The sequence below is a fragment of the Accipiter gentilis genome, chromosome 24 (genome assembly GCF_929443795.1).
Source record: "Accipiter gentilis chromosome 24, bAccGen1.1, whole genome shotgun sequence".
Taxonomy (NCBI): Eukaryota; Metazoa; Chordata; class Aves; order Accipitriformes; family Accipitridae; genus Astur; species Astur gentilis.
In genome coordinates, this window is record NC_064903.1 from 6,747,170 (window position 1) to 6,771,568 (window position 24,399).

At 40.2% G+C, this 24,399-nt stretch overlaps 1 protein-coding gene across 6 annotated transcripts in view; it reads left to right on the forward strand.

Moving 5' to 3' along the window:
• The window catches only part of TENM1 (teneurin transmembrane protein 1), a 342,601-nt gene that overhangs the window by 236,281 nt on the left and 81,921 nt on the right, over window positions 1-24,399 (forward strand). For 5 of the 6 annotated variants that reach the window (XM_049827935.1, XM_049827940.1, XM_049827941.1 and 2 more), the window contains 4 exons: window positions 6,093-6,278; window positions 7,409-7,432; window positions 9,786-9,932; window positions 20,977-21,193. In XM_049827935.1, the coding sequence (XP_049683892.1) occupies window positions 6,093-6,278; window positions 7,409-7,432; window positions 9,786-9,932; window positions 20,977-21,193 (574 nt within the window). The remainder of the gene's footprint in view (window positions 1-6,092; window positions 6,279-7,408; window positions 7,433-9,785; window positions 9,933-20,976; window positions 21,194-24,399) is intronic. The other variant, XM_049827938.1, reaches the window with a different exon arrangement.

Genomic DNA, 24,399 nt, shown 5'->3' on the forward strand with positions numbered 1-24,399 from the left:
GAAGCCTAGATTAGATGCAGTTATAATATCCAGATTGCCAAAGGAGTTTATTTAAATTGGGAAAATAATAGAAGCTGTACCATAAAAATAATATCTTTTCTGGTACAGATATGTAACACTTGGTATCTACATTAAACCTCTATAGTGCACTTTCTCAGGTAACCTTCTCTAGGGGGGACAACCTTCCGTTAGCTTTTACTGAAAAAAAAAAAAAAAAAAATAGCTTCAGTCCTTTTGAAACTCCTAAAACTTTAAATTTTTGAACTTTTTTTGCAGTGTAAAAAATTATATTAATAAAGTCAGTTGCTGAAAATGAAAGCTAGAACAGAGTTGTCTCCAGGACACAGCGGGAAGGTAATTTAAAAAGCTCAGGAACATTGTTGAAATTATCATGCAAGCTTATTAAATGCAATGTATATTTAAATTGAAAAAACTTTCTTTATTAGGCCTAGATAGGTGATATTTTGCTGCCTCCAGCAGTTAAGCTTATTGGGTGAAAGTCAGGATAGATTAATTTCTAATCGTTATGGAAAACCACTTATTAAAAAATGGATAGCAAAATTATGAATATGATACTTAAGGTTTAGACTGTCTGTAGAACAAGATTCACCGCTGAATGTGAAGAAAAGTAAAATGAGTGTTTTCATAGTAAGTATTTCACCACTTTTGTTTACATATAGTTTTGTATTCTTAGCATGATTTTCTAAGAGTTATTTCTGAAACATGTCAAATTAACATTAAAATCTTCCCTTATCATTACAAATTATAAAATATTTAGCTTTAATTTCCCATTTCATATCACATAAGTAGAAACTTATTATAAAACACATTTGAAAGAACTCATTGTTGACTTAGATAATTAAAATGAAGAGTGTGGAGTGAATTTTTAATGCTTTTTAGATTAGCTCAGGAATGATCAACATATTTGTCTCCTTCTCAAGAATATGTACAAATAATGCTTCACAGCTCACATTTGCTTTCTTCCAAGAAAAATTAATGAGCCTTCAGAATTAAGGACATGTCAGTAAAAATTCTAGACAGAGTTGAACGTTTTTTAAGTCTCTTATTCATTAATTGGTTTAAGTCTGAGGTGCCTGAATTTTAGATTCAGTAAAGACTGTATTTCATGAAATTCTATACGAAACTGCAGGGGTCGGTTGAGGACAGGTCTCAGCAATTTGCCAGCACGTCGCTTGCAGTGAGTCTGCACAGCTGAGCTTTTTTTTTAAAATAAGGAAATTAACTTCCCAGCCCTACACTTAGAGAGCCTTGTTTTGATTGCAAAGTGTACAGGTACAAAAACTGAAACAGGGCCACGAATTACTATGAATTAGGGTGGCCGTTGGTTTCATGGGAGCCGTGAAAATTCACGCCTCCTGAGGATCTGGTCCGTTAGCCACAGACCAGCCTTCACCCCTCCACACTCCACAAGACCTGCCTAGAGCTCTGTCCGGCAAGCTGGGCAGGCGTATGATGAACACTGAACAGTGAGCGACCACGAGGAGTGGGAGAGGAGATGGCTTTTGCGTAAGCCTACAAGCCTCAACACCAACACGGTTGAGGGACTTCACAAATTGCGTGTGTTGCGCTGTACGTTGTGAGAATGATTGACAATTAACGTAACAGCATGACTAAAGGCTTGTGATGTAATTTCCCCGGGTCGACTAATCCAAACTGTATCTCTTGTCACCTGCCTCCCTTATTACCTTACACAAGTCACCTCCCCCTTGCTCTTGTCCTTTGCGGTCCGACGATGGCACAGCTCGCGGCTCCTCAGCAGGACGGTCCCCGTCCCGGCTGTGACCTCCATCTCCTCCCTTGCCCTGCCTGTTTTGCCTCTTTGATCCCTCAGTAGGCTGATTTAGCTTAGCAAGCTGTCAGGTATTAACCCAGGAGAATAAAGTGAATAATTATCTGCCAGTTTCATGATCTGAATCAGCTCACCACGGTTTTCCAGCTCCAGGCAGAGCCAGGAGATGGATGGAGAGGAGGGGGAGTGGAATAGAGGTTTCAGTCAGAGGAAACGTCTTTGGCTGTCTCAACTGCTGCACCTACCCAGAGCTCAAAGCCCTTGCCCCACCATGCTGGTCCCTTGTGGAGGACCCACTGCATTTTAGGGTGTTTCTGCGTCCTGTAGGACCAACTGCTGTGGAAGGAGGAAGATGCTCCATTGAGTGGAACAGTCACTTGGTGTCTGACTTGCTGTCCAACTTCAGTGCTGCCTGAATTCTTACCACATCAGCTTTGTTTGAAGCTATTTACCTATTTCGAGTTACTGTATTGTTTCCCATCGCATTCGGTCACTGTCCACTCACTCAAGTATCTCATTTTGTCTAGTTTGCAGAGGAAACCCAGTCACTCCATGCAAACACAACTGCTAGTGTGGCTCCCCGCTATGCTGATATTTCTGTACTTGTTTATCTACAGGAGGAGTTAAGGAATTGTTTTGCTTTAAAAACAGGACAGCCTGAACTGGTAATGCTCTTTTTACTCTTAGCTGTTTGAATTAGTTGTGGGTTAAAGCCGCAGGTACTACTGTGGCATTAATAGGATGATGTTAGGCTTGATTTCCTTTGCTTTGCGTGAGAAGTCTGGGGAGAATCTTGGACTTGTGTGGCAGAAGAATACATTATCATGGTGAACAGCATTTCTGAAGCCTCATATTAAATCACCAAAACAAATGTAATTCTCAAGATTGGCCTCAGTTAACCATAAAGTCTGAGTTGGCTGAGCAGCAGGACAACGAGGGTAACTGAGGAAAGTGTCTGGGCCAAACTGAGAAACCAGGTTTCATTACGCCTGGTGCTTACAGGATTGGTTTTGATTTGCATCAAAGAAGATTTAGATTAAATATTTTGGTAGAAAAAAATGCGTTGCTAGAAGGAAGGGCAAGAGCTAGGTGAGATCATTCCAGGATCCCTCTGCCAGAACAGGTTTGACACACACTGGCTTTGTAACACTTTTCACTCAGTTACTGGTATCTGGTTACCGTGCCCTGACTTGCTGGCAGAAATGAGGTGTGAAAACTGAATAACTGGGCACGGGACAGCTAACCTAACATTTCCTATCACACAGAGCCAGTTTGGGGTCCAGAACTTGTGCCGCTGTGTTGTCTTTCCAAGACAGTGTGGTTTGGATAGAGGAAGCCGCTGTAGTCCAGTAGGCAAAAAATAAAGGAAAATTTGTTTTGCTGTGCACGATCTTATGTGGGCAAATAGAATTAAAAAAAAGGAGCCTTTTGAGTGAAAACTATATACAGACTGACCTAGGATATTTTTTGATGAGATAGGAAATCTTGTATCTCCACTTCATTAATCTGATTGAATTTAGGAGTTTAAATAGTGTTTAAATATTTTATTCCTTGTATGAAGCATGGGGACAACAATGGAAAACTCTCAAACATTTTAAGATCCATTTAACTTAGGGGTTGTAAAATAGGAATATGTGCAAGATCTACGTCCCTATGGTAGGGATGTGCCTACGTTGCCTTTGGCTCCATGCTGCTACTTCTTTTGTTTGTTTGTTTGGAAGGTGAGTTTGTCGTGATTAGACTCTGCTGGGTAGACAGACAGAGGCGAGGCAGGCGTGCATGCCACATGTGGGAATGTGTTCGAGGTTTTCCACAGCTGGTTCTTTGATTGATTTACCGACAGAGAAGTGGTGGGAGCTGGTAGAGCTGCTGACACAATTGGAAGCTCGATGTATCGCTTTGTTTCCCCGCTTCAGCCATTCCAGCCTACATTACCACTTCTGTATACTGATGCCTACAATATGCCCTGAAGCTTTGGCATCAGTTGAACTAAGCCAGTCCCACAACTGCAAAAAACTGTGTAGTAGGACACTCAATCCAGAAGGGTCAGAAAAAACATCTAGTCCAACCCAGCATAGTGTAAACTCCAGAATATTTCTTAAAATCCTCTTAACAATCTTTGCCACTTAGAGTAAAATACCAAAAGCAATGATTATAATGAACTAGAGGGAGATCAGGAGAGATCAAAGGCATCCCTCTAGCAGCCTAAATCCTTGAAGTAGCAGGTAATTTGTTAGATTTAATTCTCAGGAGTTAGCCCGTGCCCCAAGCTATAAAGATAAGTTAAAATAATACCAGTGGGCCTCTGCCAGGCTGGCCTGGGGGTGATTCTTTGTGATCCCAGATCTGGTGGGATCAGTTGACTTGCTGATCATAGGAGCAACTATTTAGGCGAGTTCAGTGCCAATGAAATAACAGAGCCAGTCTCCCCCTTAGTCCTCTGAGCAGTCTCCCGGGTTTCCAAGGAACAAACAAGCAACAAAACAAAAAAAACAAGCCAAGTTACGCAGCAAGGGGGAAGAAATCCTTCCCAGCACCTGCAGGCAGGCAGTCCAAGGCACGAAGCATTAGATTAATAAATCATCGGCAGGCAGCAATCAAGACTTTCTAAGGGATAATGCCCCAGGCTCAGCACGGTTTTTTGTTTGAATATAGCAGAGCAGTCTCTTTCCTTGTCTTATATACTCTTTTGCAGGAATATCGTCAGATAATTATGTTTATCTTGTACTCCACTATAACACAAGTCCATCTGAATAGTAAAATTAATTATTTTTTTATGTAGCTGATTTTGTCTTCCTCAGGACAGTACTTCACAGTTTCTCTTACTGAATTTTATCTTGGGTTCTTTACCATGCCTTCTGCTTCTGTAGGTGATTTTGAGTTTGACCATGCTCTTCTGGTTTGTCGCTCACCTATTCTTTTGATTGCACTCTGTGCCATCACTCCAGCTATTAACAAAAATAAGAGCTAGACTAACTTGAGACAGAGCCTGGCACATCTGCGATGCCACTGTGCAGCTCCATTTCTGTGCTGCTTTTTTCTCAGTGTTAAAATTATTTGAATTGATAACATTTCAATTTAAACTTTAAAAACTTTGCTTGGTATATACAGTGACAGCATTTGTCACTACAAATGCATTTAAGAATGTTTATATACAATAGTTCCAAGATATAAATGATCATTGTTTAAAATCTGTCAAGGGAAAAATCTTGCAACGACTAAATATGTAACACTGACATTTGAAATCAGATCAGACACGATTATTTGGCTTGCACTTGTAGTGCTATCAGCTGCTTTCCGAGAGGAAGAAGGAGGAAACATTTCTGTGGCAGGTTAATTGCAGAATAACAAGCAAATTCTCTCTTGACACTAATTATTCTAAATAAATTCAAACTACATAGAACCTTTTTATAATGAACCCATTCTTTTCACAGAACAACTTTGGTCTAAGTGGAAGTAGAATTGCAATTGGCATATTGTGATGTATTGAAACAATTCAGGACTTTCATTCCACTTCTCGATAAGTGGTGTTCTCCAATGCCCAGGTAGAGAAATTGTTCTGAGTGCAATGAAGGAGGTACTCCTGTCTTCCCAAAACAGCTTTGCTGGTTTCTTAGTTGGCTGATGAGAGCCAGGAAGGAAAAATGCTTTAATCCTTGAAAGCCATTTTAGAACTAGGCAGATCTGCGTGGCCTGTAAGTCATGTAATATTGTATACTGCCGTCAGAGCAGGGTGCTTGCTCTTCTTCTTTCTCACTGCTACCTTTCTGGTGGCTCTCCTTACTGTAAGTGAAGGCCATTTTGCCATCGCTACAGATGTCTGAATATCTCAAAGACTTTTGCTTGTATGTATTTAGTGTGCCACTTTATCCTTTAATTCAGCTCACTTGCAATATTTGAGTTTATACGAGATTTCAGAACCGAGCCAGTGCGACCTGGGAACAGACATGGCATGCTGTTGTTAAAGGCCTCAGCTGAAATCAGTCAAAAGATAAGGACTGTTTGGGGTCGTTGTTTGTCTGGTTTAGACCCGCTGCCCTACTATTTGCAAAGCCATCGTTTCTGCAGTCCCCACCCCAAGCAAATAAATGATCTTGCAAGTAAATGCTAAAGAAGGAGGCAGCCAGATTGTGCAAGGTTTGTACTGGGTGATGAAATCCCATATTTGATCTAACTGATGAGCGATATTAGTATAGAAGTGATTAAATTTAGTATCGGTGCAAAGTCTATTTGCAGTAGGAAATTGCTGTTTCACATGACGTATTTTTGTAATCCTGTGCAGAGCTATGTACGCTGGACTGTGGCAGCCATGGCGTCTGTTCAAGAGGGATATGCCAGTGCGAAGAGGGCTGGGTGGGACCAACCTGTGAAGAACGTACCTGCCACTCGCACTGTGCGGAGCACGGCCAGTGCAAGGACGGGAAGTGTGAGTGCAGCCCTGGATGGGAAGGGGACCACTGCACCATTGGTAAGGGCGCTTTGTGCCTCTAGAAATGAAATACGTAAAACCTTAACCAGTTATACAAAGATCTGCCATAGCCATCAGTCTGATTCAAGTAATTTTTGGAAAAAACAGAGACCCAGAATCAGGCCAGGTGTAAGAAGGTGCCTCTGCACTGATGGTGCACCCCGCTTGTCCCACAGAATAGCAAGTCAGTGCAGTTTTCTGTTTAGAGGAAAAAACATTGATGAATAAATTTTTTTAAAAAATACACAAAAGAAAGATACCTCAGTCCTAACATATCTTTGGGTTGTGTTCGTATGTGAACTTTGAGTCAGGAAGGAAAAAAATGTTTAAGAAATAGAAGGTGTGAGGGGATGAAGCTTTTATTCAGCTTAAGTAATTCTTGCATTAAATCTCTTGCCTTCATGTCTGAGGATTTACATATTTTACTTATTACTAGAGGTGCTTTTTCTATAGTTGGCTTCTAACAATGTTCCTAATACGGTAAAGCTTTCAGATTGTTTTAGAAGTCATTACTCTACTATACAAATGTAATAGTTGTATTTTTAATGAAATACAACAGGTTTTTGCAAAGTCTAATAGTGTTTCTCCCTAAAATGTCCCAGAGCAAGATCATTTATTATTGTTTTAGTTGTTTATAATAGCAGGGTATCTAATTTTTAGAGGTAAGCAGTGTAAGCTCTCACGCTTGCTTCTTGAAAAAAAGTAGAATGTTTTATCTTCATCTTGATCATTTTAAGCTAATTGATTCCCTGGCTCTAGAATTTACTAAATCAGATTTGCTAAATCAAGAATCAGGTTTGTGAAGGAGGAACAGCCTAATTTTCTAAAGGTTGTGTAGAGCAAATCCAGAAAAGGACTAAAATAATTAAGAGGATAAATTGAGCTGCTCATCCCATTGTAGGCACTGCCAGGTATGACCCAAGCTGTCCTCTGCATGCTTGTCATCAAATGGAGAACAATCACAGACGCAATGTGTTTTGATCACAGTAGCAGGAATAGATCTGACTGCAGTAAGAGGGAGATATTTTATATCTAACCAACAGGTGGCAAGCCATAAGCAAGTGGTGTCTGTATTTTCATTTGGGTACAGAAGTTCAATCCATCTCAGTTTTGTTCTTTTCTTTTTTAAGCTCACTACTTAGATGCTCTTCGAGGTAAGTTTTTTCATATCAGCATTGCGAAAGAATAATGAAAAGATATGAAAGTATTGGCGATGGAGTGTTTTGTGTTACCTGTTTTGTCTGAGCTTCTGTACTGCTAAGTTGCCAGAATAGAGAAAACATTTGTTTATGGAGGTAGAGATAGATAGATACACACACAGAGACAGAGCGAGATTTACAGAAGAAAATGCAGGGGTTAACAAATAATGTGCTCAACTCATTTGCAAAGTTGTAGCAATGTAGGCATGTTTTATGTGGCCATCTGATGTGCTATGTTAGGCAAATCAGGTTTTTTGCTCTCGCTTACCATTCCAAAGTAATGACAGAGCTGAGGGCTTGCTCAAAAAAACTTTGTGTTGATCCTGTCTTCCATGAGAACAAAAATTTGCCCTTTTTTTTTTTTTTTTATTTGTGCTTGAAGCAAGTTTCTTTCGAGAGAGAAGTACACTTTTTTAAAAGCTGTCTATGCTAGATGTGATACAGTTCTCTTCAAATCATTTGATACAAGAGTTAAATTTTATGTTGTTTTGTGTCTGGTGCTGTTCATTTGATTTCCGTGCCTTGCCGCAGGTCCTGCTTGGTCATGTCAGCGCAAGTACCTTCCCCGAGTTTGACAGCAGTCCCTCAGTCCCAGCCATGCTGTGCGGAGCAATGATGCACATTGCCCCTTGCAAAAATGCTGCTAGCTGAAATACCAAAGTAACCAATATTCCAGGAAGACCTGGGTGTTTGTTTCGTGTTTGCTATTTTATTTCTTCAGAATTAGATAATAATAAAATCATGTAGGCATTCATTTGATTACGTTTATAGTCTTAGAGGATAACAACCCATAGCAGCTAAATCGAATCATATACAAGAAATTAAACTCAGCAGGACAGTGAATTGAGGTGGAATAACACCCCCGTTACCCAGAACAGCTCTCACATCCTGCCCTTTCCCCCAACTCCCCAAAAGAGGCAAATAATTGGCTTTTGTAGTGTATCTGGTAGTGGCCAACCTCATGCTATTTTAGAGCAGCAACTTCCAGAATTCCATTGTGAGAAAACGGTGCCACCCATCTCCGGCTCTTCCGAGCAAGATGGTCAGACTCTCCAATCCCCCTGTTTGCAGATATGGTTGATAAACTGTGCCGAGGGTGAGGAGGAGAGAGGTGATCCGTCTAGTGTAAAGTTGCCAGGAGATGTGCTGCACGCTGGGATGTAAGTCACAACCTGACAGACCGGTCGTACAGATTTTCTGACCCTGGTTGGCTCCTCCAAAGTCCTTTTGGAGCATCTTGGGGCTGCCAAACATATATGCAGACTGAGGCCTCCTCTTTCTTCCTCAAAACAAATTCTCTCTGATAATACGTGTTGACGTTCAGTATCAAGTCCAGAAGGGCTTTCAGTTCCTGTATGTCCGTGCTGGCAAAAAGAAAGGAGGCCTCTTAGAAGGGATGCCACTTGTGCTGTCAAGCTTATTACTGAGCTTTATCCACTGTCCTTTGGCTCCATGTGTGACATGGTGAGGATTTGCCAAATGCCTGAGTTGGCACCAAACTATGCAAGCAGATGGACATGAGTGTACACATCCAAGAGACAATTCCTCTCTTACTCTTAGAGGCAAGAGATCTAGCTGAGAATGTCCAAATTACTATTGATTCAGAGTTTACAAATACATAATCCAGAGGATGCTACAGCCATTGTTCCAGTTTTGATCTAGAATCAGAGCCACTGAAGGGCAAGTGTTTGTCTTATTTGAATCAGCTGTAATGTGAAGGAAGTGGAACTGGACGTTGGAAGGAAATGCTCCCTCGTTCGCCTTCTGTGGAAAGAGTTGCATTGTAGCATAAATCAAATTGGCTTTTTCTCAGTCAGCTGACTATTTGTGAACAGAATAAAAAGGTCACCTCCACTCCCTGCAATGTGTAGGATTATGTCCACAAATGCCAGTTAGTCTTTTAAACATTATTTCCCATGTATATCTTTGATATAAACGTTGATGATGTATATGCCTTCCTTGGAGATCTACAACTTATTTTTCCGTAAGTAGAGAAAGAGACGGACATGGCAGATTGTTAAATATCTTCTTGTAAGTTTACTCATTTTTTTCCTGAGCGCAAAATGTTACACACTAAAAAAGCCTCATTCCTCACTGAGAAATGACTCTTGGGCAAGCGAAGGGAGGGACCAGGATGGGTATTTTTTCATATTTGGCCAAAAATATAAACGGCTTGCGAGGGAGCTGCAATCATTTGAAGGCAGCGAGTATAATACTATATGAAAGAATGTTAAAGAATAATGGCAACTGTAAAAGAAGAGAAGAAAACTCCTCCATGAAGGCTTCTTTTTTACATTTTCTTTTCTAGATGGCTGCCCAGGTCTCTGTTATGGAAATGGGAGGTGCACTCTTGATCAGAATGGATGGCACTGTGTTTGTCAAGTGGGCTGGAGTGGCTCGGGATGTAACGTTGTCATGGAAATGGTGTGTGGAGATAACCTGGACAATGATGGAGGTATGATACATAACTCATGTCTATTTGTTTATTTGTCACATCCTTGATTGTCATTTGAATCTGTAGTTTGGGTGTACGTTTTCCTTTTTATCACAGAATGCCGATGTTTGTCTGTTCACTCAAGACAGTTGTTCCACTGGCTTCATCTGAAGCAGTGCAGTGAGGGAACAGACCCTTGCGCTAGATGTTATTCAAGGCAGAAATTATGTATGTGCCGTACCTAACAACCCAGTACTTGATTTTTTTTTTTTCTTAAAAAAAAAAAAAAAAAGGTGTAACAAGTAATTTCTTCTATCTCCTTTCCACTCTACCTCATAACCCTGTCATCTATTTCAGAAAAGACAGCCAATGGATACCCAAATGAAAAAACCTCTGTGCCTGTCAAAATGCATCCAGGGTTTAGTTTTATGTTAATATTAAATGAGTACATTTGCAAGCATAACGTGTACATTTAGAGATGCTTTTTTAACGTTAATCTCTTTCTTAATGTTTCCACTGAGACACAGCACAGTTCTTGCAATTATCTGGACCTACATTTGAACGAATGTTGAGTAGGCTAGCGTAGAAAGTATGCAGAAATAATTTTTGAAAGTACAATAAACAGAGCCCTGTACTAAAATAATCGTTTGCTCTTTTCCACCAGTTGAAGCACTGGGTGCTCCCTACCTCAGACCTCTGTAGTCCTGATTCATTCTAAGGCTGCAGAAGTTTTAGGTGTGCTGGGAAAAACATAGTTTGTTCTTAAGTTAGTCTCTGCCTCCTTTCTGGTAGTTCATTCTAATACGCAAGCTAGTGCATTTTTTTTTTCAGGAAAAACATCCAGATTCTATTTCAAACTTACCAGTGGGAGAAAAGCTACAATATTCCTCACTGATTGGTCTCAGAGTTAATTATTTTTCCTATCTATTTTAGGAATACTCATTTACTAGACAGTCAAGAAGGACTACTGCTTTCCTCTCCTTTACTTAGTGCCATCCTTTACAGTGTGCTTGCCCCCATACTCGGAGCTGTGCAGCTTTCTCATTCGGACTGTGAATACATCTGCCCCAAGCACGGTTACATTTTTTTCCTTAGATTGTACACTGAGATGTAATGAAATATATATTATCTTATTGTGTCACATTTAACAGACCACCTCAGTGTCTTGGGGGACATCTCATACCCCACTGTAGTGTCAAACCTTGGTATAACGATTGTCTGTTTTCTTCTAGGTCATTGATAAATTAAGCTTGATTTAGGGCCAAGAACTGAGGTCACTGTGGGACCTCAATAGAAACATTCTGACTCAGTGATGATTCCTCATTTACAGATATATTTTGAGACCTTCTGATTTTGTATCCTGTGGGCTCTAAGACCATGCTGTCCTTTGGCAAAGGCCTCCTCATTTCTGAACCCCATTCAAAATTGCCTTATTCCTCTCTTATCCTTCCTTTTCCACCTTATTTCCAAGACGTCTAACGACCATCTCTCTGCCCACTCTCTCTGCTCTTCTACGCTGGTGCGTATCCCTCTCACACAAGGTCCCACAGCTGGCATCGCTGCCCCCCGCGTGCTCTCCCATCTGTCCGGTGCTCTCCCCTGCTGTCCAAGCCACTGACTCACTCGCCTGCACTCTTAAATCTGTCCACAAAAACCCTGTTTAGCCTGTAATGTGTGTAAAGCATTTTCTGATACACTCTATGAATTGGCTCTGTATAAGCTGCCCTGTATTGTGATTTTGGGTGCTTTATATTCTGCAATAACGGTGAGTTATTGAAAGAGTTGGCAGTTTTAACTCTAAATCTCTTTGAATGTGTCAGTTTAAGGGAGACACTTAACATCATTTCACTGCAGGTTTTAAAAGTAATTTTCTTTTTCCTTTTTAATGGCAACATAACATGGACTAGGACAGCTCTGTTGACATTACAATTAGAGATAAGTGTAGAGAGAAATATTTAATTAATCTGACTACTACAGATGGGCTAAAAGTAATTAAGTTTCCTTCACAATCAATTTTATATAAGAAAAGAAAATTATATCTACATATTAAAACCACTTCTTTTATATATGAAGTTCATAGGGCTTGATTTGGCATAAGAATAAATTAGAAAAATTCCCATAAAGTCTTTGGAGTTATACCAGTGCGACATTAATACAAAATCAGAAGTTGATTCCAAGTGTTTCAGGGTTTGTATACACACACAACAGTAAAAACAGAAATCACGAAGGAGACATACGTTACCTGTTAAGTCCTGTTTGCTGGGAGGTTGTGCCTTAGGCTATGAGAATATTACGGTGGCATAATGAGTTACCATTCATCAAACTATCAAACTACATAACAATTAGGTTCATGAGGATGGACGCTATTAGCGTTTTCACCTGCAGTTGTGGCGAGTTAAGAGCACGCACTCAGCTGAGTTTCTGCAACTCAGCTGGCAGGTGGGAACTTCCTAAGCTGTTAGGATGTGATCCCATTCAGTCAGTGACACATTGCCCGAGAGAACATGCTCTAGACCTAATTTAGTGCTGTCGTGTATTCCAAATCGTGGTATTCTTACCTAGCAAAAGTCTTACTCATTCCAGTTGTGTTTAGATCAAACATACATATCTCAGTCCTTAGGAGGTGTTTTGTGCTTCAAGTTTGTTAGGAGGAAGTCCCAATCAAAGAACAAAGCTGTAGTAAAGTTGAACGTTTCAAATAAATTCTAATTTCAGGAGTTAGGCAGGTTGATAATGTTGTGTAGTTTCCAGTTGATTTATTATTTGGTACTTTCAGAGACTGAAAAAACTAAGAGTTTTACTATACAAAAATACGGGGTACAAAAAAATGTGTTAGAAAATGAAGTATTTCATTAGTTCCAACTGTAGGGATTGAATAATGTCATCTATTTGGCATGAGGAAGCGTTAGCGTTATTGTTTCACCTGTAGTAACAACACAAAAATTTTGGGAGGGAGGTAGTGTTGACTTCATTTTTTAGGGACTGGTATATTTGTATAAAGGTAAGCCACAAGCATATTCACAGGCATCCTGGTTCTGCAGACGCTGAAGCACCGAGTTGCCCAGTTACCAGTAGTGGTAAGGTTAAACACATGCGGAAATATTTTCCTGAGCAGGGACAGTACTATTTCTTTAGTAGAGCCCCATTAGTATACGCTGTACTTGTGCCCTGACTGTGCCATAACTGCCTTTCCCTTTCCATCTCATAACTCTCTGTTAGCTTTTTCCTACTTGCAGACTTAAGGGCATGTTTACCTGTTCAAATATCACTACAAATATCATTGAAAAGGTCTTAGCATTATAACAGATGCACGACGGCATGGTTTGCACTTGCTCTTGTGGAGCGCGTCTGCGGTCTGTTAGCAGTGTGATGTCCATTAAATAATGCCAAGAAGTCAAGCAGATGTCCTTTGCGGTGGGGCCTTTCCCTTGCCGTGCCTTCCCTCAGCATCCCATTATTCCCCATTATTCTCCATTTTTCCCCGTTATTCTTATTTTCCTTCTTTCGTTGTCATGACTGACAAGATTTCAGTTTATAAGATGACCATTCAGCTCATCTGAGCAGGTCATTTTCTCTCACCCTGCCATTACTTTAGACTCATTTGGAACGTTCAATAGCTCCAGGAAGATCGCCTGAAAGCTTTGCAGAGCTCTGCGCAGGCGAGCGCCCGTGTCCCAGGCGCGAGGAGGCATAGCACGCTGCCGCGGGGCTGGGACGCGCAAGGATGCTCGGCACCAGCTCACCGGTCACCCCCCTGCCCTGCCAAGCCACAATTTACCTGCTATTCTGACAGATATTCACATTGCTGCTGCACAGGCAGGTCTTTGTCTTAAGGTGAAAGTTGCAGCTCCCACATCGCTCCCATTAATTTCTTTGATACGGATCACTCTTTTAAATTTGCCTGGATCTCATTTCATTGTTTTCTTTTTCTTTCGCGAATCAATCTTGACTGTTTGTTTTTAAGGAAAATACTATTTACTACAAGCTTTGCATTCTCTTCCAAACATCCCTTCAGTCACTTCAGACAGTTATTGTAGCTTTCTCCAAGCTTTTCCAAGCACAAGAAAATATATGACTCAGCATAGCCTTGGGCTGATAACCAGTGCTGCTAAAATATTGATGTATTTCTGACCCATCCATTGGCATTTTAATAACCTATCCATCACAGAGATATTGAGTCCATATATAAGTAATATGCTATTATTACACAATATAAATAATACTGATGGGAATGGTTTTCATTGTTGCTGAGCAGCGAGGGCTCCCCAGGGATACTTAGAGTTTCTGAAAGTCGTATCCTGATATATTTGCGTTCTCCTGCGTGTGGAAGGCCAAACACCACTGGTCCTCACTGGATAAAACACTCTGCAGCCTTTCCACAGCCACACTGGTGGGTTTCTAATGTCCTTAAGCAAACGCCAGTGTTCCCAGTGAACAGCCTCACTGTCTGCTGCATGCTCTGTATTCCAGCTAAAATTTGAGAAGCCGTTTGGATTAGTGCAGACAAATAAGCATTAGAGACTCATGACGGTTACTGCTGCTTAGTCTCTTCTGAAGTTACTCTTTGATTCTGTTTGCTTAGATTCCTGGCAACCCTAATTGGACTTAACTGAGCCTGTGGTGAAACAAGTCGGCACAGGCATTTTTTAATACTTATTTGAAATCTGTAAAGGAAAGCAAGCAAATGTAAGATGAAGACTCCTGTGGATTTTTTTTTTTTTTTTTTTTTTTTTTTTTTTTTTCCAGAAATGATAGTATTGAGCAAAAGCTCAAATCCTTCAAGTGTTGAGAGTCATGGTGTTCAGTTTTTTAGGTTGTCCTGCATAGGGAGATCAGAGAACAAAATCTGCTTATTGCAAGGAGGAACTTAAAGCCCATTTTTTACTTTCTGTGAAAATGTTCTGGACATAGTTCTCACAACTCCAACGCTGGCTTGTGATCAGTACAGTCACTTGGGATCAGCACAGAGGGAGCAGGAGAGCACTTACGCTTCTGGGTTGCTCTGCAGCAGTGGAAATGAAGGTCATTGGTATTACTTATACTCGGTATATTGCTTCGAGGTGGGCTTGATTTTCATATGGCTGAGCAGGTATATTTATTAGTATGTGTGTTTGTGAGTATGCCTGCATACATGTATATGCATGCACCATGTAAGTACATACACCACTACTTGTATTATTCTGGGCTTGGAGTTAACCATAAAACTTCCAACCTATTGCAGTTAACATTAGCGGTGTCTTCTCCATGTGTGACAAAAGCTTGAAGGCATGAGAACTCTGCTCTTTGAATGAATTTTAAAGCAGAAGAAAAGCAATTTTAAGTATTATTGCTAACTATTTACATTTTGCTTGCCAGAAACTAATGATGGTGGATGGCTTATTAAAACAACTAACCCAGTAACATGGGAGGTAGAGTCTGATTGAATTTGTCATTTTCATAGCCAGTTAATAAAGCGTCTCAATGTTTTAATGGAAAAGAAGCCACTGTGAAAGTTACTCCACGCTGCACTGGTGAGCTGGGGAAGCCGCTGCTGCCAAAATTAGAACCGCTTTGGTCTTCGCTTCCCTTACCCGTGAGCCCACCCAGCGCCTCTTTAATGTCCTCGGGTGTTCCCCTACCTAGACCATTTGTACTAATTATGAACACGAATCCATTTTCAGCAACATGAGTTATTGTGATATTCCCGTATTGCGGTCATGAATTGCAGGTAATTCGAGGGTAGATGAGAAGGCTAGAAAGGCCAGGATTTGAAAAGTAGATGGCATAGAGCTGTTCCTATCAGGCCTGAAATATGTGACTCGTTCCATGTTCTTGCTATGAGCTTATAGCTGACAAAATGGCTTTTTCTTTTCCAAATGTTATTATTTTATTGAGGATTTAATATAGATATTACGCAGCGTATGGAAAGCTCAAATACAAAACATGAAATACAATCACTGTACAGCACTGGCCTGAACGTGGTAATTTAAGAGGTATATTGCTGGAAAGTAACCAATGGAGAGGTGGGTCCGTAGCTCCATTGCCAGTTTGTCTGGCTGCTGAAGGTGATCACCCGTGTAGAAGAGAGATTGCTGCATAATGTGTACCTTAGAGAATGCGCTGTACCTGGCACAAACTGAGCCTTCCATGGCTGCAGTAGAAACATAGATGACGAGGTAATTTCATCACACTTCTGGCATTCTTTCCATCATATTAAATAAGAGGAAAAAAAATATATATATAAATATCTATATAAATGTATAAGCAATAAAATATATTTTGTTTGATGGAAAACATTGTGTGATTCCATTGACACAAACTCCTGACACAATAAATATTAACATCATTCCTTATAGAAAGCTTCCTGAAAGAATCCCTTCCCCAGCAAGGAAATGGGAAAATCTTGTCCTAACTCTGTGAGCTACAGCAATGCAGAGAGGAGTGGTGTGACTGAAAACAGAGCAACTTGTTTTAGCATGCTCTGCCTTTTCTTTGAGGTTGTTTAAATTATTTAAGAGTGCTATGAAGTGCTTTTATCCTCAAGTTGATCTTGTGAATTCTACTTTAGCAGTAATATGGAAAATATTTTCATTGTCTAATTTACTTACAAAACCAAAAATCCTAGTTATCCCTTGCATACAAAACAAGGTACCTGGAAGGTGTGAAACCGTAATCTCAGACTCCTCAAAATGTGAATCACTTTATTACATAATCTGTAGTGCACCGTGAAGGTGCCTGACTGCCTTTTCTATAAAATAAATTAAAAAAAATGCTAATAGAAAACCAGAATCATTTACACCTGTGTAATACATTTTAGTCTGCACCTATGCTGTGATGCACTTTGTGGTAATTGACAGTAAAAACTTCAGTATACAGGCTCCCCTGCTGTATGAATTACAGTTTTTGCTGTTTCTAGTAGTTTGTTCATACTCCTGACTGTTGTCTCCTGAGATTTAAAAGAAACTCTCCTGTTTTCTTAACACGGTGAGTTTTTTAATAGTCGCTTCCTGATATAAAACCTTAACTAAAAAATGTGACCGTTGGTTGAGAATCGACTAATGTATTTGTAGCATTGTAATGAATGAGTTTGATGTTATACTTTATAAACAAGATTTATTTGTTTTTTTCTGGGTTATTCTCCTGGATTAAAAATCTCATTTCAGATAGGATTGGCTTGTTGAAAATGTTATCCTCACATGCACTTACTAATATGATTTGCATTGTCATAAACTGCCTCCATATGTAACTTGTGATTCTGTACCAGTTTGTTCTACCTGGTTCATTTCAATGGGTATCATGCTGAATTACAGTAGTTTCTTTTGGGGGTTTAGGTTTGGGGTTTTTTCTTTTAAATGGTCTAAGTTAAAACCAAAATCTGAAATGAGCCTAAAGTGGAACAAAGATTTTATGTTGGCTTAAGAGTTCCCTATCTGCCCCAAAATAGGCGGTTTATTCTTTTACTTCAGCACAAAGTGCAAAAAGTATTTTTCAGTTTTATGCAAGTTGATTTCTTTTCTAAATTATGTTCAACTGTTTGGAAAAAAGCTAGAAGTTACATTATTCAGACGATTCTAGCTAATAATTCTTAACTACGTACACCCAGTGGCCTGAGCCAAACCTGTGGCATTAAGAGTCTGCAGAGGAGCTGGTGCTGCTGCACCTCCTGCCTCACTGCCCATGGTGCGTCTTCTCTGAGCTTAGCATCTGTCTTCTGTTTCATTCTGCACGGCTGAGAGGGGAGATTGAAATAAATTGTCACCTAATCAATGAAAAGATTTTAAAAAATGCAAAAAAAATATAAATACAGCGTGAGAGAGAGAGAGAGAAGCCATAAATTATAATCTGTAACCTAGAAGACTCCTACTTGGGATTAACATGTATATGGTTAGCAATATCTTCCTCTGATGATTTTGTAGCCTTTGTTCCCAAGGCTGTAAGCTGTTCCTGGTGTATCCAGCGCTTTGTACCCTCCTGGTGATGTTAGGACAGATACCATTCTCACCACGGGTTATTCAGATATGCTTCTGGGACTTCACACCCCTACTAATGGGAAACCCACCCTTTCGTAGCCCTGAGAGCCTGGCGAGGCAAATGAAACCAGGTGCAAGTAATTCAAACAAAAATAACTCCATTAGCAGAACCTGGAAGAGTTTATAAGATAGTCACTTTGCTGACAAGTAAACTGCAAACAAAAGATGAAAATTGAGTCTGACTGGAAGATGGAAAACTGCTTTCCCTTCATTTGGTTTCTTTTCGTGTACAGCATGAATGCACACTGTTCGTTGCCAGGCATGTAAGCTGTTGACCAGAGCAGAGGAGATTGAGGACTCTATTAGAGAAAGCACAGTATTTAATTGTTATTCTTATATCTATTTCTTTTCTAAGCAAATCTTCATATTCAAGTATTTCTGTGACTTTTCCCTTTTATTTCTTACATAAATGAGAGAATCGGGTCAGCTCAGTTCCCACATCTAATGGCTTGTTGACAAGGAAAAAATTAATCAGAATAGCTACTGTGGAATAAATTACTCCAAAATAGCTTCCCCATGGATACCGTTATTCTGAAATAAGTGTGCCTTTTTTCTGATTAGTACTTATTCTGCCAGACCAATGTTTGTCAAGTTTCCCAGATAGAGAGCAGTCAGCTTGTAGAGATTAGCACCTCGCAGAAAGTACCTTGACTCCTTGAACAAGACTTGTCACTGCCATAACCGTTCTACCGGCAGAGACCGGCCTGGCCCTGAACAGCTATACCTAACCACATCAGAGCCCTCTGCAGGGATCTTCACCAGTATAAAGCAAAAGCAAGAGATTTCAATTTCTTTATCACCTTTTTAACTCTAGTAGAATTCTTTAACATTTGCAGTCTTGGAGAATCTAATAGTAATTTGATGCTTTTCAGTTCACTTATTTAAAATATAGAGAGTTTCATGCCTTGGACAGAAAAGAGGAAGCAATAAGAGGAGGCATTTTTTCCTTGCAGTTCCAAGCCTGTTCTTCAGGTTTCAACCCAAAAAGATCGTTTCTTTTTCATTAGAACACAATGAAAACCCCTCTGGTTCATACCGTGAACTCCTCCGTCCACTTCCCATGTGGTTTTGTTTAGACTGGAGGCCCCTTACTGTTTCAGCTTACTGATTTCCTAGTGGATTTTGATAGCTTACTAGGTTCTCCTGAATATAAAGTGACTGCCACGCTCAAAGTCAATAAACTCAGTGTTGCCCTGTGAAGTTCTTCTCCCACCTCTGGCAAATGCCTGTTGTCTCCACGACTGGGGGAACGTGGAAAGAACTTAAAGCACGCGCTGACCTGTAGCTATGCCAGCTTTGTTGGATCCGAGGCTCTTAGATTATTGTTGCTAGCTATCTACAGTTGCCCTTGGCTCATTATCACAAAAACTAGCCTGCTCTATCTGATTTCCCAGCTGCAGTAGGATAGATCTGTTAATATTTTTTGCTTAGCCAAGCAATTACCTTGCTCAAGGTCAGGCAAGGATTTTCAGATTCCGGGAAAGCCCATGCCATTATACTTGTTTGTTCTGTAGAAGGGCTTTTGCTTTCTTTTCAAAGTGAATATTTTATGCTGTTATTTACTGAGCATTCACACAGTGCAGTGTGCTCTATTGAGAAAAGAGCAGAGTTGGCTGAGTGTTGGTCTTGCACCCATTAAAGTCAATGACAAAACTACAGCAGCTTCCCTGATAACGCAGTTTGCCCTGAGGAGGTACGGTTTTATAGGCACCAAAGTGTTGGTACGAACAGAGCATAAAAAGTCAAAGCATGAAGTGGAAATATGTGACAGTATGTTGATCCTATAGCTTTCCGATTTTAACACAAGGGAAATTCATACAGTAATATGATGACTCCACAGTTATTGAGACCGACCTTGTTAAAAATACAAAGAGATGTCTTTGTTGAAGGATACAATGCCTTAATCTTGCTTTATATGCATTAGTGTGCTTGTCAATCCAAGCAAGTTAGCGACTGCGAAGTCATAAAATGGACGTTTAAGAAGATAGTTGGACATTTTACTGTACCTTATTAAATCTGTTTCTGGTTGAGTATGTAATTTAGGTGATTTGGACATCTACGCTGCTGATAGAAGCAATTAAATGCCAATAGACCAATTTTGAGTTTTATTTAGGTGCTTCATTTGGATGCACTTCGGTGCTTCACTTTTCATCATAAGCTTTGGACATTTAAGGAAATGAATCTCCCCTACAAATGTTGTCACAAGTTTGTCCATGAAGAAATGTAGATTTTTGAAAAAAAAAAAAAAAAAAAAAAAAATCAATTGTTTCTCCTATTTTTCATACTTGAAACTGGAGGGAGGAGGAATAAGTTTATTTTCACTTTCCAAATGTGCTTTTCTGGTACAAACATCCATGAAGAAGATTGTATCTGTCAGGTCACTGGGATAGAGCCTGCATCGAGGTGTGTATTTGTATATCACTAACTATGAAAGGAGCGTAGTCATGATTCTTCCCTTTTTGGATCACTCTAGTATTGCAACCAATAAATGAAAGTTAAACATCCTAAAGCACTAGTAAAACTATTGTAGGCCATACAGTAGAAGTCAGACAACTGTAACAAATACCTCTTTTTACTACTCTAGTGAGGATGCTTATGAGAGTTAGATAACATTTCCAACTTCATTATTGCAGACTGGTTAGCAAGTGTATATTCCTCATAGGTGTGAAGAGGCAGTAGTGACGATAAAGGACTCTTAGAGAGATCAGCTGCACAGTGTGGATCCTGCACCCGCTGGTCTAACGAGTATTGTGTAGTGATTTTCTTCTGCCTGTTCTGCAGTGAGGACAGTCCCACTCTTCCCTGTTCACTTAGTTTGTAGATTCTGTTTTCTCATTGTCGTGTGGGGATTTTATGAGGTGGTACAGTGTTAATGACTAGAGAGAAATACCCCTCCTGGACTAAGCGTGTACGTTAATGCTTTATTGAATTTGAATGTGTCATAATTGGCATGCCTTCCAATTGATTAAATACTTCCTCTTCTCCCCAGGAGCCAGCTCGGTGCCTTATTCTCAGAATCACTCAATTTCCTGAACTTTCCATTCTCTCTGTTTCAGATGGCTTGACAGACTGTGTAGACCCTGACTGTTGTCAGCAAAGCAATTGTTACGCAAGTCCTCTCTGCCAGGGTTCGCCTGATCCCCTTGACCTTATTCAGCACAGCCAACCGCCTTTCTCTCAGCATCCTCCGAGGCTCTTTTATGATCGAATCAGATTCCTTATCGGGAAGGAAAGCACTCATGTAATCCCAGGAGATGTCTTATTTGAGAGCAGGTGAGTTTTTCTTTTAGATGAAAGACTTTTCTGAATATTGAAAACTGCAATGAAACTATTTAACCAGGAAAAGCCACTGACAGCTGCATAGCTGAGAATTCTTCACTGGTGATCAAAAAGTACTTAAAAGGATAGCAAACGTTTAAGTCCCAACAGCTGAGGATCTTGTTTATCAGATTCTCATTAGTACCTATCCAGTTCATGAAAGCGTCACAGCAGGAAACTCTACTGACCTTATTAACAAGACTCCGACTGTTGTGGAAGGTAAGCTATCTCGTACTTGTAAAATAAGTGGGGGGGAAGTTCAGCCCTTTATGCTGTAGATACATATAATGGGAGGAAGCAGAAGGATGAGTTGGATTCATATGTGTTGTATTCAGTCACCTTTCTGCCCAGTAGAATTTGATTTGTGTTTACGGTGTAATAAATTTACATGTGTCACTCGCATATAATCCAGCTACCCAATTAACCAACTTCTTTGGTTTTACTGCGTGTTGATAGACCAGTGTGGAGTTTACCATTTCATGCTGCGGGTTATTCTTAAGCTGTCACGCAAACAGTAGAGTGATCTCTGAGTGTTTGTGAGATTGACTTGCCCTTTAACGGGAAAAGGCTGTGCAATAGGAAAGGGGCACTTACTTGCTCAGAAAACCTGGTAACACATATTTTCATGAACATTTGAAATATAGGGGCACATAAGTTTTTATGCTGTAGTTCACCTGGGAAGCTATAACTTACATGCTGACAAAGAGATCCACAAATCATCCACATCACCTAACTATTACCCTGCCAACTAGGCCTATGCATTAGATAAACCATGTTCCAATAATAAGGGCATAAGAATTTTTTTATTTTCACAGTACAGTACATAGCACTTACTTAGGTTACAACCTCGACTTCATTCCATAGCCGCGCACAAATTCAGTGCACTTTCTCTTTGTAACATTAATTTTTAATAAAGTAAATATGTAAACAGAGTCTTTATTGATCTGAAATACCTAAACATTTAATCACTATTAATAATGTAACAGGATGTTATAAATATGTAGAACGATAGGGCACGAAAATGAACTCCGTGAAGAGCACCCACCTGCCCACGGCGAGTCTCTCGGAACGCGTCTCGCTGATGAGCATTGCCACTGCGCCTGGCGCGAGGTCCTTGGCTGGCTCTACGCACAGCAGAGCGTACCGCAGTTTAAACCAAAAGTCACCGGTGAAAGATTTTCCTCATCAAAATGCCTCGCAGCGAGGTGTTTTCAGAGAGGAGGTGAGCACTCAAGTCGCCTGTACAGCGTTCTGTGACACTGCAAATGTTAGCAGCCAGATTGCACATAATCCCGTCAACGTGCTTTTATAGATATAAGGAACTGATCTTTTAAAGCTATCATTGATGGGATTTAACTTGGATTTAAAAGCTTTTTCTGAGTATTTCGTTTCTTTACCCTGATATCTGCCATGGCTTTGAAGAACAAAGAGCAGCGAAGGCCTGTGTGTGCGCAGCAGCCCACCTTCACCATCGTTTGATACCTTATACCGCTCAGGAATACGACTTGTACTGGCATCGGTGCCTTGTTCACACCCCACATATCATTTCCTGCCACTGTAGAGAAATTACTAGTTAGTTTGGTGAGAAGGTCATTGGGATTCAGATGAGGCTGTCTGTATCTTTGGAATCAGGGCAGTGCCGGGAGACTTGCGCTGTGCCATGTCTCCTGGGTTTTGTCAACAGTGATCTGCCATGTACTGGGCACCCCGAGGAGTTCATCAGTCCACACTTTGCTTGATCCTCAAGTCTTCCGGGCTGTTGAAAAATTGCTCATCCATAAGTCAAATATTATTAAAAACTGCCAGAATTTTCCTCAAGGATGAGAGATAAGCAGAGTCTCAGAAGGAGACAACAGCTTAGCTGTGCTGCCTCTGTTCAGAAATCTTCCTCTGACATTGTCAATCTGACTGTCATCTAGTGTCTGTTCTTCTCCTGGGAATTAAGATTACTGAAAAAAATACAGAAAGACAACTGTTACTACAGTTAAAAAAAAATCAGAAATCTGCAATCCTGCCTATCTGGTACAGACCAAAGAATGCCTGGGGGGGGTTAATCTCCTTTTGGCTATTGCTGAAAAGGTTGTGTCAGGGCAGATGATATTAACTCATGGCTCTCTGCAGTGCCACTTACTTTATAGCATTGGTGGTTCAACAGGAAATGTTGGAAGGATTGGATGAAATAGCGGCATCCATTTATTTCAGAGCACTGGCATCCATTCCCACTGGTGCTCAAATTTTGCAAAGCCCAATCTGGCTTCCCCACACTCACCTTTGCAAGAAGTCTCTGAGACCATTAGGAGGATTAAGGAAGAAACATCTATCCAATGTTTTCAGTCTTCTGATTCAAATGACATTGTGCAGTGTTTTACTCTACCATAGGTCAGTGGAACTCCAGTATGGGTGATGTTTGCATGAATCTCACTGTAGATAAAGCCAAAGTGATGATGAATAGATTTGGGAAAGCTACCAAAAAATGGTAAAGATTATCTCTGTCCTTCAGACTCAAAGTGTTTGGTCTCTGCCGTATCCTGGCATTTTCAACATCATCTGAAATAGTAAAATCAGTTGTTCTGACAACTGCTGGGACATCTATCCTTTTGCATTTGCATCTTAGACTTTAGCTTAGATCTGATTTTTAAGCATTTGCCTTCTACAGTGCAGTCAGGGTGTTGCATTGAGCCAGGGCTGAATGCTACACCAAAATTAATGTTAAAGAGCTAAATGTTTTTGAAATATATTTTGCTTTTTATTAGGCCAAAGCTATGTCATTTGTACTGGGTTTGTACAAACTCCCAACTTAAACTGTGTCATGCTTAAAGGCAGATTAGACACTTTCTGAATAAATGGAAATGTACTCGGTTATATCAGGAATGGTTTTGACCTACTGCATGTAGGAGGGTGTAGCGGATTATAATGTTTTTATCAACTTCTGTTCTCAGGAAGGTTTTTAGCTTGTTTCTTTGCTGAGTATTTTTAATGCATGCTGCTGGCAAGCTATTTGACTCGCTGCAAATTGCCTACAAAAAGGGTCCAGTGTATGGTACTGAATTAATTACCCTTCAAAGGCTGCTTACAGCAACATTGTCAGCAGGAAGAAATGAATGTACCTTACTAGCCTTTAGCTTAATTTCTCTGATTGAAGATTTTAATCAGAAATGTAA